The sequence below is a fragment of the Sinohyriopsis cumingii genome, chromosome 1 (assembly GCF_028554795.1).
Source record: "Sinohyriopsis cumingii isolate HCF-2022 chromosome 1, ASM2855479v2, whole genome shotgun sequence".
NCBI lineage: Eukaryota > Metazoa > Mollusca > Bivalvia > Unionida > Unionidae > Sinohyriopsis > Sinohyriopsis cumingii.
Genome location: NC_142961.1, coordinates 32,556,751 through 32,577,295, shown reverse-complemented (window position 1 = coordinate 32,577,295; position 20,545 = coordinate 32,556,751). Strand labels below are relative to the sequence as shown.

Here is a 20,545-nt window from a genome sequence, read left to right as displayed (position 1 = left end):
TTGGTATTATAAATTGTACAGAAAAGTGATAATGCCTATGGAGTCCTCGCATTGTTAACGTTTGACCAAAATCGAAGCAGAGTAATAATGAGTATGGGCAACAATAAGAAAATCGAGCACGAAGTTTGAATATACTGCCGAGAGGCAAGCTGGTGATAGTAGTCTCCAAATACAATCCACTAATCACAACAAACATACAATGTAATTGTTGAGAGCTGTTTAATACAAAAAAGTTCATTTACATTTTGATTAATACAAAAGAAAAGAACATAAAGCGCATCTCAGTGTATGAGTAACATCATGTAAATGAGAGATAGTATTAGCAGCAGAGGGGGCGAATCCGACAACTTTTTAGACAAAATTTGATTGAGGCTTTAAAACGACAAATAGAGCCTTCCTTCGAAATCTCACTTTTCGAACAAAAAAAAAATAAAGTCTCCGTTTGGCAAATGGAGCCTTAGCGTTTTTTGCTCGAAAACGCTATATTTCGCCACAACATCTCGTTGGTGTTTTCCCGTGGTAATCATCGGGCGTCCCGCGTCGATGTCATCGCCCCCTCTGCTGCTATGATCTTACAAACAGAGTGATCACTAACTCCTCCTCTTGCAGATCAATTAGGTTATTTGACTGATCGGTAAGTCTGAAATTAATTCTCGTTAAAAGCCGATTATGGCATCGCATATAGACCGGATTAATCGGACTCTCAATGATCAAAAATCCCGGAGGGGCTGTTGGTGAAAACGAATAAAGGATATACCCCTGTTGAGCTTGATTTGATTGCTTGGTATCCACCTGGTAACTCCCTTCGATAACATCACACACCAGATTGATTGCTATCACCGATGCAATATTTACGTTGTATGGAGCAATATGCCTACCACCATCTCCGTTATCGTATCTGAGGATAGTTGATGGGGGGGCGTCCGCGGGTGGATTCTTAGGCCATCCTAGTGTGGTTCTTATTGAACTGTTATAAATATCAACCATATACCCCGGTGTGCTTATTTCAATCGTCGACGATAACGTCGGTTCATGAACCGTAATAGCGATTTTTGATTCTTTTCCTGTGATCGATTTTATTCTGCGTTGAAATTCCTTATTGATTTGTTCTATTTGGTATGACCCAGTTGGTATTGTAACCTCCTCCCAGTCTGGGGTCCCATCGGGTTTATTTGTCCGTGCAAAAACCAGCGAGTTATTAGGTTGTTGTCCATTAAATGCGTCCGCTCGAATATTAGGCCAACTGTGATATATTCGCAATTTTGCCAGCGCTATTTCCTTCACTGGAACCGGCGACGGGAAGTTCACACTGAATTCGGGTTTCGTTGACGTTATCGATATCATATTTGTTTGTACCGGAGTGGTGTTCTCCGCGATCCGCTGAAGTAATTGAGACCCTTCGGGGTTCAGCGACATTATTATTATTCGTTGTCTTTAGTGTCTAATTTCAACAACCAGGTGGTTCCGGCTTCCAGTTGAAAATCCTCGATTTTTGACATCGCGGAGCTATACAACTGGACCATCGTGGAGAATTCAACATCGGATACGAACAAATTATCAATCGATAATGAGATCAACCCGGATAATTTCGAGTATGCGTCGGATACTATTTGATGTTTTACTGTATATTCGTCGAGTTTTTTCTGAAAACACGATGATATCTTTCTAGTGATTGCGTTGGCGACTCCAGCAACTGTTGTCATCGCGGAGACAGCGATTGGAACAGCGATCGTGGTCACCGTGGATAAAATAACACCGGCGCCAGCTACTATACCCGACACCGAGTACACGACCGCGTCGATGGCGGTTATTTTACGACGGTATTTTTTTATTTTTGCACGGTATTGTTCGGAAAGCGTTTTTAAGTTCGCGGAGAATTCTTTTGCGGTATCGAATCGATATTGATGTGACGTCGGTGATACCTCTGATTCAATTACCCTGGTGGTCATTTTATTCTAAAAGAGCTAGTGTTTTTAATTACTTAGATTCGCTACAAATTCCACATACCATGTGATGTTTGCCCGGGCTAAATTTCCATCAACGGCATAAATTGTAAACTGTTCAGTTGCGTTCTTGTCTATAATTGTTGATATTGTATTGTTAAACCCAGATGAACTCGACGATAATATATTAAACTGCATCATTGAAACCAGTGTCAATCGATAAATGCCCTTAACAGTTGCGGTAGTATTTACTGTATTCTGTGTAGGAGTCCAATCGAATGATCCATGCCGAATTGTGTATACTGTGTTGATGATGTTCTCATGAGGGATTTTTATTTTTTCGAATTGCTCTGCTACTCTCGGTAGTCCGTCTTTAATCGCTTCAACATCAGTTCCGATTATTTCTATTCTCCGCAAATTCGCGTCTATATTATTCTTGTTCGCTGCAACCCTAGTAATGAGTATATCTATTTCCTGTATATGCGCGTCCACATTTTTTTTGTTCGCTGCAACCTTAGTAATGAGTGTATCTATTTCCCGTGTATGCGCGTCTACATCTTTTTTGTTCGCTGCAACCTTAGTAATGAGTGTATCTATTTCCCGTGTATGCGCGTCTACATCTTTTTTGTTCGCTGCAACCTTAGTAATGAGTGTATCTATTTCCCGTGTATGCGCGTCCACATCTTTTTTGTTCGCTGCAACATCAGTTTTGACTGTTTCTATTCTCCATTCATGCGCGTCTATATTATTCTTGTTCGCCACAATATCAGTTTTGATCGTTCCTATTCTCTGTTCATGCACGTCTATACTTTTTGTATTCGCTACAATATCAGTTTTGATCGTTTCTATTTCCCCTGTATGCGCGTCTATATTTCTTTTGTTCGCTGCAACATCAAGTTCGATTGTTTCTATTTCCCCTGTATGCGCGTCTATATTCCTTTTGTTCGATGCAACATCAGTTTTGATTGTTTTTATTTCCTGTCCATACACGTCTATATTTCTTTTGCTCGTTGCAACATCAGTTTTGATTGTTTTTATTTCCTGTGTATGCGCGTCTATATTCCTTTTGTTCGCTACAATATCAGTTTTGATTGTTTCTATTTTCCGTCCATGCGAGTCTACATTATTTATGATCGTTGCAACATTAGCGCCGATTATTTCTATTTCCCGTTCATGCACGTCTACACTCCCTTTGTTCGCTGCAACATCAGTTTTGATTGTTTTTATTTCCCGTCCATACGCAGTGATATCATTTATAGTTGTTGTGATTTCATCCAGCTTGGTATTTTTTTTACCAAAGAATTTATCAAAGTTGTCATCGATCCTGTTAACATTTTTTCGTAACGTGTAAAATTGGCCCGACAGCGTTGTAAACTCCGAAATAGTATTTTTTATTGTTGCAAGATTCGGTTCGGTTACCGTCGGGGTCCCGAAAAAACTAGCGGTAGTGAGCTGTATATCGGTGATAGATTTTTTCACCTCGGTGGCAGATTTTTTCACCTGCGCGTCGAGTTCGGTCACCGATCTATCCAACCTTATAAAACCGTCTTTGACTAATGTTACCGCCGATATATGTTCACCCGGTTTGAGTCGTCCGTCGCCGGTATACAACGCGATAGTGTCCTCGGCGGCATCACGCTGTCGTGTTAAAACATCATCCAGGGACACATTACTGGATTTCAATTTACCCTGGCGGTCTTGAAATACGACTATTTCACCTGGGTCAACACTGGTTAAATTCAACGTATCGGCGATTTCATCCTCGATTAGTTTTTTTATGTCATCGGTGGCGAGTGTTTCCGTGGATTCCTTCAGCGCCGAAACCGGTCGTCCCCAAATATCAATCATCGTTATTGTAAAAAAAAACGGCGTTTCTAATTAACCCGCCGGGCCTCTACGACCCCACTAGTGTATTCGTTTACAACTACATGAGGTGGTTTTCGCGATGATGAAATCGCCGCGAGTACGTTCAATGCCTCACGGCCACATATCGGTGGGTCACTTAATCGCTGTGTTGGCAACGTGGAATAAAACGCCCGGGCTGAACACGCCCGGATATACCGCATAAACTCGTTCGGCGGGGCTAACCCGTATGAATCAAAATAGACGATTGCACGCGGATCAATCGCGTATGCAACCCAATGAGTTCCCGCTCCGGAGGACCCATCGAGGTTAATTATGCCGGTTTCAATATTCCTTGGTGCCGCCGGTAATTGATCCCTCATAAAAACACCTCTGAAGTTTTTTATCGCTAGCGCGTTTGCGGCGTCTATTAAATCAAAATTAGACATAGGAGTCATAGACTCTTGCGTTAATAAACGGTTCCCGGTAGTCTTAGACCCTTTCCCGAGTACCATGAATACGGGGTTCCCGGTAGTCTTAGACCCTTTCCGGCTACGGGTCGTTTTTTTTTATAGCCTTTCCCGGTTGCCTTCTTCAATGCCATCCCCGCCGCGGTACCAACGGCTCCTAACGCCGCCGCCTTAGCCACTGCTGGTGCGGCCGCGGCAATCAACGCTGGAATCGCGGCTAACAGCGGAAATATCCCGCCGGTCTTTTCCATGTTTTTGATCGCTGCGGCCGAGAAATCTACCTGAACACCCTTTTTATTCTCCATCGCATTATTGAAATGTTTTATTTGACGCGCCGTCAACGATATCTTATTATTACCACCTGCCATCTGTGACGGCTTCAGCGTTATTGTGGTCCCGCATTGTTTAGCCGACTTTGATCGTAATTTCTTGACTTGACCATCAGTCAACTCTACACTGACGACACTATACGACATTTTATTGTAAACGCGTTTGTGCTTTCAATTACATGTTTTCCACTGGTGCATCAATGATTCTCATTCGTCCACCAACACCTTCTAGCAGCATTGATTTATCGCTGAGGATGACAGCAACCGCTCTGTAATTAACACCACCCGGGGCTATACGAGCTCGGAAGTGTATATCAACGACGGACTGTCTCGTTAAATCAAGATGTTCCAACGAAAAGTAATAAATCGGATACAGGTTTTTAAAATCAAGTTGTGATATTTGCAAACCAGTGTCGACGTTTTGATCACGACCCATGTATGACAGCAATCGATGATACACACGTGCGACATGGTTGTCGCCGTAATTAAGCTGTATATCCTCGGATGGTTCCTGTTGTCCGTTTATTCTCAGCGAAACATCCCTGACTCCTAATTTATCAAATATCATATGGCTGCGTTCTTGACTGCCCAATCGTTCCCTATTCTGTAGCGCTATAAAAATATGACGCGGGGCTGAAACACCCTGTTTTGATGCCAGGTGCCATGTAAACGTATCGGCGACGTTATCCTCTTTAGCATCAGTTGTTACCGCTAGCCAACTCAACAACGATTTCCCTCCCTGTTCCATAAATGCTAACAATCGTGCTTCCGTGGTAACTGATGGAGTCAGCACCGGCATCCACAATGCCATTTTAGTTAAAACGACTTTACCGGCAGCGACGCCAGCAGCATGCCATATTGCATTGTTATCATCGCCCCTTCGCGTCAGCGCGATTGTATGCTTAGCCCCATAGATGACTTTTCTAACATTTCTGCAGAATCCAAATATGTGATGGAGTGGAATCGCGCATGAAAACTGTCGGCGTGGTCTTTGCAACATTGTTACTCGTGCTGCGAATCCCATATTGTAATTATCGTTAAGACTTTTTATAACAGTGAAATTAGCGTCTGGTCCTGCTCTGCGGTCTGGGTTATTTGCTTCAGCCTGTGGGTTAACTGCGGTATCTCTTTCCACCAGCACGTTAACGTATTGAAGATGATCAGCGTTATCGGTGGTGTCCTTCGCAAACATCATAGATGGGCCCGTCGATCTCGTATAATCGTCCGAGTATCTCGCTAACCCAATTATCGTCGTTGCAACATCAACCTCGCGTTCTATTGATTCAATTTCTCGCCCGTCAATAAGATATCTGGCGCTCTCAAATAACGCCATGATACCGTTGTTAACGAAGCCAACTCGAACACGATCGTTATCTGCGTATGGTGCATTATCGGCGGCATTTGTCACGAGTTCTCCCTCAATTTCGATAAACGCTTCACATGGCAGAAAGTATCTACTGGTATCTTGGACTTGAAGTTCAATTCGCGATCGTAGGTCGGGTTGCGCTGCATAATAAGAATAATATTGATAATCACGGACAGAATCATCCCTGCGCACTGGGGCATCCATATCAAACGCGGGATCAGCGGTTCGCGCAAACATTCTATTATTTATCATGTTGATGTTTTCAATTGCGATTTTCTTTGAATTCTGTTTAAGACCACTCCCCCGCTATTGTGTTCATGGGCGCGTTGGTGGATGACTGAGCCGCCAACGACTCTAGTTTTTCTTCCACGGCGTTATTTATTACTTTACTGACATTTGCAGGCATCACCGTCGTTGATGGCATCACCGGTGGTTTCTGTTTTTTTCTCCTGGATTTCACCAACGACATTAGTTTGTCCTTTGCTGCAGAAAACGCCCTTCCGGCAACATCTCCAATGGCACTAATACCCTTATCACGAATAACATCAATAGCCTTCATTCCTAATTGTTTGGCTAACGGCGCTACTTTTGGAGCCATTCTTGTAAATAACCCCGCAATGGTGCTACCGAGACCATCTCCATAGTACGCGCGGTAAACAGGCAATCGCGAGTTTACCACGTAGACGAGTACTGGTTTATCATGGTTGTAGTGTATGATCATCCTTATTAAAAACACCAGTTTTCCAATTAATCATCCACGAGTTCGTCTATGAGCGTTCGATATGAATTAATGTCTATGATACCACCTGCAAATAACCGCTTGCAAATATCAGCGGCCTCATTGATTATTTCCGTAGAGTTATTTCCGGCTCGTTTTCCTCCGATTAGTACCTCTAGCCGTGATATATCACTGAGAACACTACCAGGACAGGTAACACTAGCGTTTTCAACTAGACCACTACCACTTGGATACCCCTCTCCGCTTGTTTTTTTAGAACCAGCTTTTTTTTGACGTTTTTCTCGGACTTCTCCTTTTTGTTGTTGTAGTATTTCTTGTTGTTGTAGTATTTCTTGTTGTTGTAGTATTTCTTGTTGTTGTTGTATATCATAATCATCAATTCCCCTTCTAAATTCTTTATATCCCAATTCTTTTGTATCCAAGCGATCAACCCCTTTATTCGTTTTATACAACCAATTAACCCAGTCATTTCGTTTTATATTACTGTTTTTATACTCGTCTTTTAAAAAGTCTTTTCTTGAATGATAGCTTTGAGCGGCAAAATTACCAAAAACCCTATAATTGTCGATTTTCAGTAATTGAGGTTGTTTTATTTGTGCTATAGCCCCTTCAGTGAGTTTATCTATAAAGGGGACTCCTTTTTGAGTGGAAATTTTTTGAAGTTCACCAACATCACCCTGTTCAGAATCATCAATATCAGCTAATCGTTCATACTCTCGTTGGGTTTTTATATCACTGGAAAGTTGTTTTATCCGTTGCTGTGTTTGTTCTGTCTCTGCTGCTATCTTTTCAAGCACAGGAAGAAGAGGTGCCTCTTTCCGTTCGCCCTCCTTAGGAATATCCCCGTATATTGCTCGTTCTGTTGCAGCTGTAACATCCTTAGTCGCTTTAGTTACCGGGGCAAACAGTTGTTCGCTTCCAACAGTAAAATCGGTTTGTAGTTGCTGCCGCGTTTGAAGTTGTTCTCGGACCCTGTCTCGTAACGGTATGAACTTTTTAAGCGCTGCTAGCCGCTCTCTGGCTAGCCGAGTAGTAAGTGATTCGCCTACCATTATTGCAATTGCGAAGCAATTTCTAATTTCTCGCCGGAGGCTCCGTCTATAATCCTTCTAATGTTTTTGATCTTACTAGAAATCTCCCGGCGTCGTTCATAAACACGTCCGAGTTTTTTTCGTATTATTTCAACGGCAGTAAATAGTCCAATGAATGCATTTGCGTCATTGTGGTACAAGTTTTCATTAATCGTATGTTGTAATTGTTTTACAAAAAAATACTCGCGGGCCAGGGTAAAACGCCCCCGTTTCGATTGTTCGTTAATAATCTCATAATCGGATAATATTTTTTCACTGTCGAGACCATCAGATAATTCAATTCCTTGATTTTTTAATTTTGAAATCTCGGCTAATATATTATTGATGTCTTCGATATTCATTATTCTTATAGAACATCTTGTTTTTAAATAAAAAAAAAATGAAACCCCGTGTATCAATCCCGAGGTGTTTAATAATTCGTTTTCTTCCGGAATGGACAATTTATTGTCAGCGCCATGGGCGCCGGTGACTTCGTATCTACATATGAAAATCGAATTATATGCCCGGTCTTTTTTGAGATTGCTGTTTGATATACTCGTTCTGCTACTTTTCGTATTGAGGCGATACAAATGTCAAAGTATCTACTGGCTTCATTCATCGACTGAAATATTTTTTCTTCGTGAGTTGTTGTATCAAATGACTTTACGGATTTTGCTTTCTTTGGGTATTTACCGGTTTGGCCTTTTTTGGTATTTTGACTCTGCGAGACAGCTTGCAAGTTTATAAGAGAATTATCAGTCTTATTACTATTAATATGATCAATCACAAGTCCATTTTCGATTAATCCGTTAAATGCTTCAAATACCACCCTGTGAACATGGTACTTCTTCTTTCCGGCACCAAACATCAGATACCCCTGATTACTTACGGTACCAACCGGCTTCTTCAGTTTGCGGTTTCTAACAATGCCGTCGCGAGATGCCTCGTAATTGACGAGCACAGGATGCGGCTGAAATTCTTGGTCCATTTGTATAATAATACTATTTGTCTAATTTATTATTTGGTTTAATTATGAATCTTTCAACATAGTCTTGGGGGGTTTTGATGACGAAGTCGGCGGTGGGGTCAATGACGGCGTTTTTAATTCGCTTGTCATAATAGCGTTTTAGTTCCCTGTATCGCTTTCCGCCACAATTAATACACAACTGCGATTTTCCTCTTACACCGACGTGGCAAACCAAGCACGGGAGGGGACCAAGAGAACCATTACGAACGCTTTGTAAATGGTACCCGCAGAATTCACCTCTACATGATTTATTGCACGGGGTTGTCGACCCAATCATCAACCATTTGCAGTGATTCATTATACTATATTCTTTCATTTAAATACTTGTTTTAATTATATGGATGAGTTCGAGAGATTAGCAGCAATTAAGCCCCGGAAAAATATTAAGTTCAATTTCGATAGAGTCCTCAAGGACACACCAAAAGCGTTAATAAACGATAGAACCCTGTTGAGTAAAATACGCGATTGTATCGATGAATTCAAGCGTGATGGTGCATCTCATAGTTGGTCAACATTTCGAATTGATGGCGTTGTTGATGCTACCATGAACGACAACCGCGCAGCAACGATAATATCACAACTTGACGGTAAAAGGTATTTCTTCAGAGTAAAATTCATTGTCCGGGTGGAATCAGGTAATTGGATCATACGTGATAAATTTGAACCAGTTCTCAGCGACATGAAAACAGTCATTGTTAGCCGCGACTCCAAGCCGGGGCTGTTAACCGGAATTGACAGACCATACTATGAACGAGCGTATCCTGAAACAGCAGTTGTTTATGGAATATACCCGTTAAATAAGAAACCTGATATCGGAAAACTGAAACCGATGAAACAGTCAACTGGGATAAATTGTGTAGCAGAACGAATAATAGAGCATTTTACAAATGCGTGTCAAGGAAACAAATTGACTGATTTACGACGTAGCAAAATCAACCAGTGGGAACTAACCGTAAAAGAGCGTGGAGCAACCATCAGCGACATAGCGAGATTAGAAACATCGCTGGGATTTCCAATAACCGTTACAACGATAACCGGTGAAGTATTATACGAATCAAAGTACAAATCAAATGGGGCTCCAATCAAAATTATTGATCATAACGAACACGCATGGACGCCCGCGATCACAATATTTCCACGGGATAGAACAGTAAAGTATATACCCGAAGAATTCCTGGGAGAACAATTCTCCAAGGATGGTTTTCTCGCGGAGAGGAAACTATTTGATGCTATTGCTTGCTTGTGTAAAAATGACCCTGTATCAGTGTGGTTACTTCGCAGCGCTGAAAACGATGCGGATACCTTTGATCAGTTTGTAAGACCAAACGGTGAATTATATCGCACTGAAGCGTTTCACAACAGGATGAAAAAAACCGCCATGGAATTTGAGGAGCATGATGAACAACTGCTAACAAATTGTTTTACGATTCCATCGGTTGTAGCTCATGTTGCAGCAAGGAAAAATGCGTGGAGACCAACGCGCAAGGAATTTCTGCCGGATGTACAATCCAGTTGTTTGGAGTATTATCACGGTGGATTATGGAACACTGAATACAACCGCGACGCTATGATTTCCGTTGATATGGTTGCCTGTTATCCAGCGAGTTTTCTCGGGTATGGATCCGCAGCTGAGTATTTCAAACGATTTGGACACCCCAGACATGAAATGACTCGTGTTGCTATTAATGGACCACTGCCTGATTTTGATTTAACCGGATTCGCTCGCATAGTATCATTTGAATTCGCGGCAGGACTCCATCGCTGTTGTTATATTTGGATCGGTAGACACATGGCTGAAAAGAAGTGGCTGCCAATAGCGCTGCTACGGTATATGATTGATTGTAGCATGCTTGTATCGTTGATTGTCAGTGACGCGATTATATCATACCGGGCGCAGACTGAAGTCTGGTTACCAGAACCGGAGCGTCTAGATAGCATAATTGACGAGTCCAGAAAACACATTGATGCCGACGAGGAATATATCATCGAATGGTCCAGGAGGATATTCAACCAACGAAACCGCGAGGCAAAAGATCTCGGTAGAAGAATAATTGGTAAGTTCACACAAGGTGGAAAAAACCACGACTACAAACGATATTGCTCACGGCTGATTATAGATGACGCAGAATATGATTTCGTAATCAAGGACGCAGTGGCCAAAAATAGATACGTGAACTGCAAAACAGCTTTCTTGTCCAATGGAACAAAGTTGGGCACAGTTGTTACTTACAGCGATGGAGACAGCCCGGCATATCCACATTTGAGGGCGTCTATGCTGGGTTACGCCGCTATCAATTTATTCTCGATGATAAATAGATTTCCCGACACCGCGGTTAGAGTAGCCGTTGATTCGTTTTATATAGACGTAGCGTATAAGGGAAACGTAGCCGAGTTTACTAGTCCGGACGAGAGTTGGGGTATATGGAGAATTAAAAATGAAATACGACGCGATTATTCCCCGTCAGCAGATGTCACCGTTGAAAATAATTACTTACGCGGTGATAATTTATCAGAATGGTCTAATGCACCACCGTGTTCTGATCCAATTTGTAGATATAAAACAGTTTATTTAAGCGGCTGTGGCGGGTCAGGAAAGACGACTCGGGCAATTGAATTATTTCGAACGCGGGCAAGTATAATCGTGCTTACACCGACCCATAGACTAGCGCGAGAAATAAAACAACGAAATGTTGACGCCGTTACTTATCACAGCTTTTTTCGATACAGCGGTGGTGAGTGGACTCCTGATCGAATGGGTGAAAAATTTATTCCTGGGGTTATCATTTGGGATGAGATATGTACTGTTTCGTTAGATGTTTTACAAATGTTTCTTGATTGGTTGCTGCTCGCGAATACAGCGGTGATCATGTGTGGCGACCATGGTCAACCACCACCATTTGTCGGCGAGGGTCCACATGATTGGTTAAAGGGTTTTGTGGACTATTATGAAGAAACCGATACTGATTACCGAGCACTTGATGAACAACTGCGCGGGGTTAAAAAATTAATCAGATTACAGCCGGATAGAATTCAGTGTGAAATAATCCGCGAGGTGATTCCGGAAACGCCGTTAAATGAATTCTGGGAAACATGGAGACCAAACGATTTGATTGTAGCGAGTAGAAAGATAGTCAGAGACACACTTCAGCGGAAGTTGTTTACGTTGCATAAGGAAAAGTTTCCAACGCGTCCAGTGCCGTTATGTTATAGACCCGCGGACACACGGCGGCAGAACATTGAAGTTGAAATTCCAGGCCTGACAGCGTCAGGGACAGAAAAACAAATTCTCGTGCTGAATGATATTGTGCTCGTTGATATCGGTGTCGTCGAGGACGCGCTACGTGCTGATAAATCCCCGTGGACGCTAGGATACGCAACAACAATACATTCCTCGCAGGGACTAACCATCACGGACACAATTGTTTGGATGGTTGATAATCGCATCGAATGGTCGAATCTAGTCTATCTTGCAGTGTCCAGAGTACGAAGGATAAATCAGCTTCGAAGAATTGTTATTGACGGAGTCACTGACGGAGTCGCTGACAAGGTCAGTGACGACAAAGTCACCATCGATGCAAGCGTCATTGATAGAAAACTCTCGGGTTACCGCCAACAGGATAAAAAAAAACAGCGGCGTTTTGATATTGATGCCGAATTAATAATTGCGTTACGACAACAACAGAATAATCACTGCGCGAGTTGCAATTGTATAATGAGTTGGCGTTATTCGGATAAAGACACTCGCCAATTTACCGTGGATAGGATCGATAACAGTCTCGGTCATGTCAAAAACAATGTGAGGTTGACCTGTCTTGAGTGCAATAGACGCAACGGCGCTAGTTAAGACCACGCGGGGGTAATTGAGTATCGTCAGGTATCACTTGTAGTTGCTCGCGTGTAAATCCACGCTGAGGAGCAGTTGAATCCAGTCTATAGATCGGTGGTCTACCAGTTGATCGTGTTATCGTTGATATGTTATGTGTGGTAACACTCCAAATAGGATCAGTAGCTCTTTTTTTACCGCCTTCAAGCTCTCCTGGTTCATACAGATATCTAACAGTGACATCGCCGAGAATCGGCTTGGAAACGCTATCTATTTTTGATCTTCCGGGTATATACTTTTCTTTAATCGCGTCGCTGGGCTTCATGTTGATTGCTCGGGTAATCTCATTATTTAACGCGGCAATTACACCTGGCAACCTTTTGACCCATTCACGAGATCGTTTTTCTTGGATGAATTCCTTCGCGTATTGATATCCAAATAACCGTTCAGCAACAGTCCGATTGAATCGTTCAACAATTGCCTGATCACGATGTAGCGCAGTATGACCTCGTCGTATCGCGACGCTATTATGTTTCAGCGTTGATAGAACAGCGCCGCGAAATTCATTGCCAGGATCAACTTGTAATAGATTTGGCCAGCGCAGAGGGCCTCTTCGATAAATTCTTTCAAACGCAGCGGCTACTTCAGTTGCCGACTTTGTTTTTAACGGCTCCGCTTGTTTGTATCGACTCGCAACATCAACTACGGTTAGCGCGTATTTGTAACCGTTGTCATGCGGCAGAAATAGTATATCAGCCTGATGAACTTCATTAGGTACGCTGACATCAAAGCGCGAGAAGTTGATTTGTTTAGGCGGTGGTAGATAAATTTGCCATATAGCCTGTTTGGATAACCAATTAGCCGCGGTGGCCTTTGTTACCTTTGCAGCGCTTGCAAGCTTACCAATTGCGGCCTTCCCCTTCCAGTATCCTCTCGGAGAATAATAGATGGATTCCATGTTGTTATTATAAACGCTAGCGTTTTCAATTACCAGCGCGAGAAGCTCCGCTTCCAATCATTAATTTACCTTTCATAGCCGATTTTACCAACCATGAGGCCAATTTTTCTTTGACGGATTTATCAGGAATAGCATTTAGCGCGTGAATTAATTTTACATCCGCGATATGACGCTGTTGCAGATCGCTACTTTTGTAAGCAACATCATGAGCATGACACGCCTTATCGATAGCGTTTATTGGATACTCACCGGGTCGCGGCTGATTTTGATCATCGAGTCTAATATCTAATCGTGTTCCGGGGCCACAGTAGTTATATCCTGGGAGGTGCTTTTCTCCTGGATACTTTGCCCACGGTGTTCCGGGGAGTTTTGCCAATTTGGCTGCGATGTCACCTCCTCGCTTTTTTTTAAAACATCTCCGGGTCTAATAGAAATAAATCTAAATTTCTTTGTACCGCATTGTACACACTTGCCAGTAAGGGCCGATCTGTTATTTCTTGTTGTAGCGGTTGTCATATCATTTGTGCCAGTACCTACTCTACACTTCACACAATATAGATCCATAATTTATGTATAGAGATATGAATATAATTGATTTTTCGGCGACTAAAACAAGAGAACCAGTTAAGCATGTTGCAGCGTTACCAAACTCGATCCGGATGATTATCATCGGACCATCTGGATCCGGCAAGACGCAATTGTTACTCAATTTAATAATGAGATGGATGAAGTGGGATAAGTTGTATTTGGTTGCTCCTAGCGTGGATGATCAACGATGCTACGAGGTGTTGAAAGATTTCAACGAGAATGCATCAGCGATCGCTAAAAAAAATGTTATTGAGTTTATTACAGATATCAATGATGCACCAGGTATCGATGATATTGATGGCGACGTTAACAATCTAGTCGTGTACGATGATGTTATGTTAGACAATCAAAAGAACCCAGCTAGGATATTTTCCAGAGGCAGGCATAAAAACACTGACGTGATATATGTCACTCAACGATACACTCAGATTCCAAAAGTAATCAGAGACAACTGTAATATTCTTGCTGTATTCAACGGCGTTGATACACACACGCTACGAAATATTTGGCAGACATGGTGCGGCGGTGACATGGACTTTAATGGTTTTCGAAACTTTTTTAGTCATGCTCAGTCGACCCCACATGGATTTGTAACGATAAATTTACATGATCCTCGCACACGATATCGTATCGGACTTGACCAAATATTCGGTTAAATTGTAAATAACCACTTAGCAGCAGAGGGGGCGATGACATCGACGCGGGACGCCCGATGATTACCACGGGAAAACACCAACGAGATGTTGTGGCGAAATATAGCGTTTTCGAGCAAAAAACGCTAAGGCTCCATTTGCCAAACGGAGACTTTATTTTTTTTTTGTTCGAAAAGTGAGATTTCGAAGGAAGGCTCTATTTGTCGTTTTAAAGCCTCAATCAAATTTTGTCTAAAAAGTTGTCGGATTCGCCCCCTCTGCTGCTGTATTGCTTAGATTTGTAAAGTGATTAAATGTATGTAGTGACACTGATCAGTAACTCGTATTCATCTAGCCCGGTTCCATCGATAAAATCTTCAAAGATCTGTAAAAGATATATGTACTTGACAACAACACACATTCACTATATATATATATATATATATATATATATATATATATATATATATATATATATATATATATATATATATATATATATATATATATATATATATATTCTTCTTGGTAGATTACACATTAACGCTTCAAAAAAGATAAACTATTAGCCAGAGAAACAAACGCAGACTAATAGCAAAGCAGATATCGGTTTCTTAAAGAAATGCAGTTATTTTAAAGAAATTAGCTGAATTTTTTATCCTTTATCCTCAACTAGACCTATTGTGATTCATACCATGTGAAATGTACCTTTTGCGTACTTTTGCGAGGCAGTGGGTGGAAAAGTGTCAAAATATCGATTTTGTAATATAAGCTTTTAATAGATGTATGTAGCTTTAAAGTAGTCAGTAAATGTGATCCCTATTCAGTACATACCGAATCTGAAACCAACAGCAGCCCCAGAAACCGTTGGAAATGAGCCTGTGCTGACGTAACCCCCACAGCCTCCCATGTGCATCTCGAAGTAGTACAAGTATTTTTCCGGCAGCTGGCGCCATGATGGGGTGTTAGTTGCTTTTTTGATCCAAGTGTCCACCACATGTGACATGCAGCATCGCTTATAGTAATCATTAGGAGGAAGACTGGATGGGTTTGCAAAAAAGGCCAGGTAAGAGTTTGGATTGGAGTCGCAGTTGGTAAATGTGAGATCCTCTCCTGCGGCTTGGTAGCCTTGTGTTGTACGGCTTCGTGCGTACGATTCGGGCAGAAATCCAAGATAGATGTACGGTTTCATTGCTGCATTTAATGGAACGCTAAACCCAACAGCTTGACTTAGCTGGAAGCTTATTGGATACCTGTGCTTGAACGCTGAGTGAGGAGCTATCTCGACATCTCTTTGTATACCATCTGTTTGACGGTGACGCACAAGAACGTGGCTTCTGTCTGTGTACAATTGGGACAGGTCATTCAGAACGCCCAAACCTTCTCTTGATATAAACGTGTAACCGTGTCCATCATAAAAGTCACAGAACACGTCAAATCTCTTCCCGGTTGGTGTACGTAGCTGGTATTCTCCTGTTACCGGAGTAAGTGACCCCTGATAAATATCTTGGCATGATCCTGCAAACGTCGAATTGATAAAAAATGAAGCAAATAATTATATGTAAAAACTCTACATATTTACACGGTTTAAATGGTTAGCTAAGCATTTAGTAACTATTTTATATGATCCCGAAGCCATCATTTATTCGATCCTAATAGTCTAGGTTCTTACACAAATATCAAATTAGTACTGAAACAGACTAAACGGAGCAAAAGAAAATAAAATACAGTGAATAGTAACAATGGCTAACTGAACAATCTACCTACACATTGCACATTGAAGCACTTTAAATAGTTGGCCATGAATATTTGTCCAAGATGTCTAAATGAGTTCTCGAAATGAATGTAACTATAAAGCTTGAGAACTATAACTGTTTCAACGCATGAAAAATACTGAAAAATGTTAGGCTTTTGAAGGTATCGTCAGGGCTAACTGTTATCAGTGTGATTGTTTGCACTAACGACGAGCAGCCCTTTCATCGAAAAATGTAAACATTCCATGATGTTAATAAATATAAATGAGAGAGTTTAAGAGAACTAGAACGCAATTAGAATGTTAAATGAATTTGAGCAACAAAAAAAGTTTTGACACCAGTAGAAACATACAAGTACATATTTAAATACGTCTCGCAATTGACACAAAATGAATAATATTACAATACATTCAAAATGAACATAGAAAAAATGTTGTTTTCTTTTCCAAAGATATTTAGCCAAAACAAGTTGCAGATACAAAATATTACACAGGCCTAATGTTTCCCACAGAACGACCTGTTGCGTTTCTCACTCTATAATGGACTGTGTCATCGTTATGGGGAAACATTAAGTCATGTTTTCAATGTACATACCAAATCTACTAGAATTTAAACAACTGTGTACTTAACATCTGCATCTACCTACTGACTAAACTACGCCATTTTTTCTGCAATTACTTTTATTTAAACAAATGTGTACAAATCACGCCGACAGTCTTAAGCTTCAGCAACACGAGTCCTTGTTCTCATTTTCATATCTTGTAGATAAATTGACAGCGCTTGTTAAATGACAGTTGTGGGCAGAGAGGATAGGAACATGTTTTGAATTAAGCCAATAAACTATGCTAAAATAACTGTCAAGCTTTCTATAACATGAAACAGATCAACGTATATTCTACTCCTCCCACAGCAGATCTTATTTTTAATTGGAGGTCAGAGAGGAATTTTGTTTCTAAGCTCTTTTCCTAAATAACGAAGACTGTCTTATTCTAACTAAGATCAAGGCAGCTTTGCAAAATGTTAGGTGAACCTTAAACTGAGCAAATTGCTGTTTGAACCCGCATTGGCTATTCATTTGCCGGTTGTTTCCACAATAGTCTCTCAAAGTCTGTTCATAGATTAAAAGATATGTCCCAACTCTATTTATACCCGCATTTTCTATTAATTTGCCGGTTGTTTCCACAACAGTCTTTCAAAGTCTGTTCATAGTTCAAAAGATTTATCCCAACTCCATTTAAACTTTTAAAAAATAAAGTAAGCAGCAGTCACCCATAATTCCGTAGTACTGATATCTATCACACCCATTTGAAGATGGAGCCGATTTTGTTTTGGCAGATCTACATGAAACTTGGGTAAGTTAAGATGGAAATTTGGACTTCGAACACTAGTTTTGGACTTTACGCTAAGCCCATAAATATAAGAAAATCTGTTATTAGGATGGAAAGACACAATTCTACACCTGAAAGTAGTCTTAAATATATAGTAGATGCATCAACAATTTTATTTACAGACACGAAAGAGAGTCATTATGCCAATTTTCAAAGAGTTAATAAAATATGTTTATTATATATTGGCAAGATATGGAGTTCTGTTTAGTATTGGCCCATTGCAATTCTCAATACAGATCGCTACATGCTGTAGTATAATTCTGGAACTAAAAATGTTGTAAGGGGAAAATCATATCTGAATGTTTTGCTCTTAAAATTTGGAAAAATCGACATCCCAATTCCAAACGATTACGCTTCATATGAGTGGTGAATAAACAATTTTCTTAAATTTTGAATGCCTGTAATTTTGCAGTCTACTAAAAAGACCGTAGGTATTTCTGGGAGAGTACATGCACTGTACATAGCAATACCTTCGTTTAGAGAGAATGAATGAAAAACAGGTAGACAGGTAAAGTTGTGTTCATACCGTACTTGCTAAGTTACAGCTGTAAGCTGTTTTCAGCATAGATGAGATCATAAGCAGCACGAAGAAGGCGGAGAAATCCATAGTCGTCATGTTGTATCAGAGCTTTCTTTTCATCTGAATATGCCAGCTGCTTCTGCTTTTCGCTCCAGGATCTGACTTTTATATTGGATAAAACGGAGCACCTTATTAGGCGTGGCTTTTATATCCTGTTTTACAAATGGTTTCACCAATCAACTCTCGTCATCGACCAATCTAAGCGAGTCACATAAAGACGGCTTTTAGAGAATCTTGAAAAAAGACGGACGATTAAGAACGTAGAGGTGCCGAAAAAGTGTAAAAGTAAACGTGTGAACATTGGCCACCCATGGGGAAAAACTGCCCTTTGTACACACGTGACTAAGTATATGCGCTTTCCTTTCAAAATTTATTGCTGAACAAATATGGTGCACCGAATATATTATTATTATTATTATTATTATTATTATTATTATTATTATTATTATTAATTTATGAAGAAATCCATGCACCAAAAATCATATTATTATTCTTATTATTATTATTAAGATTGTTTTATGTTCTGTATGTAACAAAATAATAAAATATGAATGCATGTTGTTCTCTCTCAAATTTATGTTTCACACGCGATTACTGTATCCTGCTAATTGTATTTATTCATGCAATAATTTCCATTATCACTGCCTTAAAATAATCAGCAATCAATGTTGTTTTTCCCCACCATGAAAAAAGAATAACTTCACCACTGAATGAAAGCTTACATATGACTGGAAAACAGACGACTGACTCTTTGGTTGATCAAACTATATAAGTTTCACATAGAAGCAGATGTTCACGCTTTAACAATACTATCTGGATAAGCCAGTTGTTCAAGTCGTCAAGATAAACAAAACCTGTAATGAGTAGTGTTACAAGTCTATGTCTTGAAATTAGTAACAGAAAAGAGTGAAAAGCAACAAACTTTGTAAAAATCAACATATTATTTATATCTCAAATAAAATACAAAATGAAAATGGAAACAAAGAATTTACGGTATTGCGAATTAAGTTCCAAAATAATCATAGAAATACACACACAAGTCCTAATAATTTAAAGGTCTGAATAAACTTAAAAGATATCAAAACTATGTCCAACGCTGAAGTGTTGACGTGTCTGTGATGACCTGAATAATGCTGATGTGCCAACGGTCTTTCGTTGAAACTCTAATACAATTCCAGGTTTGAATTCACCATAAATCCCAGTTATTGTTTCTGTCTAAGAATATTTTATGAGCACTCTGTATTTCCAGAGAAAATAATCACTGAATTAAATATTTTGAAGAAATAAATTCAAGCCCAAGTGATCACTGAACACAACAATAATATAAATTGATTCTGCTCGATCTTAAGCACGAATGAATAATCTTTCCAGTGATAAGATTAGATAGTACTCTATGTGACTTCAGGTCATAATTAACATTTTCGATAAATGAAAAAACCCCATTACGTAGAGGAAAATGACCATCTAGGAGGTTCTTGATGTTTACAAAGAAAATGTTAGTTATTAGAAAGTCTGTTATTAAAATTACAATACATAACCTGGAAAATATCAGGTACAGAAAGTAAATTGTAGGGGAATCCCAATAACCTAGACCCAGACCCAAATAAACATATTTACTTCTATTAATAATGATCCTGATAATAAACCCATTCACAAAAATTATTTTAGCTATATATTAGTTGTTTTTTTAACAGAATAGAATAAAAATATATTAAAAAAATCAATAATTCAGGCCAAGTAGAAAATAAACTTAATCTTGGATAGGTTAAGTCCAACATACAATGTTATATTACAATAGCACATAACGAAAATTTATAAATTAAAAAGCTAACAAACAATGCAAATTAATATAGATAGCAGGAAATCAAAATAAACGGTCTGTTGCTATTATTTGTAATCCATGAACCGAATCTTTTCCAGCCGTTGCAGATAAGTTTTAAATATTTAATGATCCCTGACCCAATAAAAAGGGATGCAACTCCTATTTCTTTTCCAAAAAGAACTTTTTTTCTTCTTCAGAAATAGATTTAATTTTT

At 40.0% G+C, this 20,545-nt stretch overlaps 1 protein-coding gene across 1 annotated transcript; it reads right to left on the bottom strand.

Annotated features, from left to right (window-relative positions):
- Positions 1-202: 202 nt before the first annotated feature.
- LOC149806658 (uncharacterized) lies at positions 203-18,617 on the bottom strand. The gene is made up of 4 exons (XM_089956229.1): positions 18,461-18,617; positions 15,622-16,305; positions 15,079-15,172; positions 203-321 (listed from the first exon to the last, which is right to left on the bottom strand). Exons 1-3 carry the CDS (start codon positions 18,543-18,545, stop codon positions 15,165-15,167), a joined length of 777 nt encoding a protein of 258 aa, XP_089812355.1. The 5' UTR covers positions 18,546-18,617; the 3' UTR covers positions 203-321; positions 15,079-15,164.
- Between the last annotated feature and the right edge of the window lie 1,928 nt (positions 18,618-20,545).

Bases quoted from the DNA above. Each gene is read 5' to 3' on its own strand.
- LOC149806658 (XM_089956229.1), bottom strand. From the start codon at position 18,545: ATGACGACTATGGATTTCTCCGCCTTCTTCGTGCTGCTTATGATCTCA. The intron at 16,306-18,460 runs GTACGGTATGAA...CGACGTTTGCAG, and splicing joins TTACAGCTGTAACTTAGCAA to GATCATGCCAAGATATTTAT.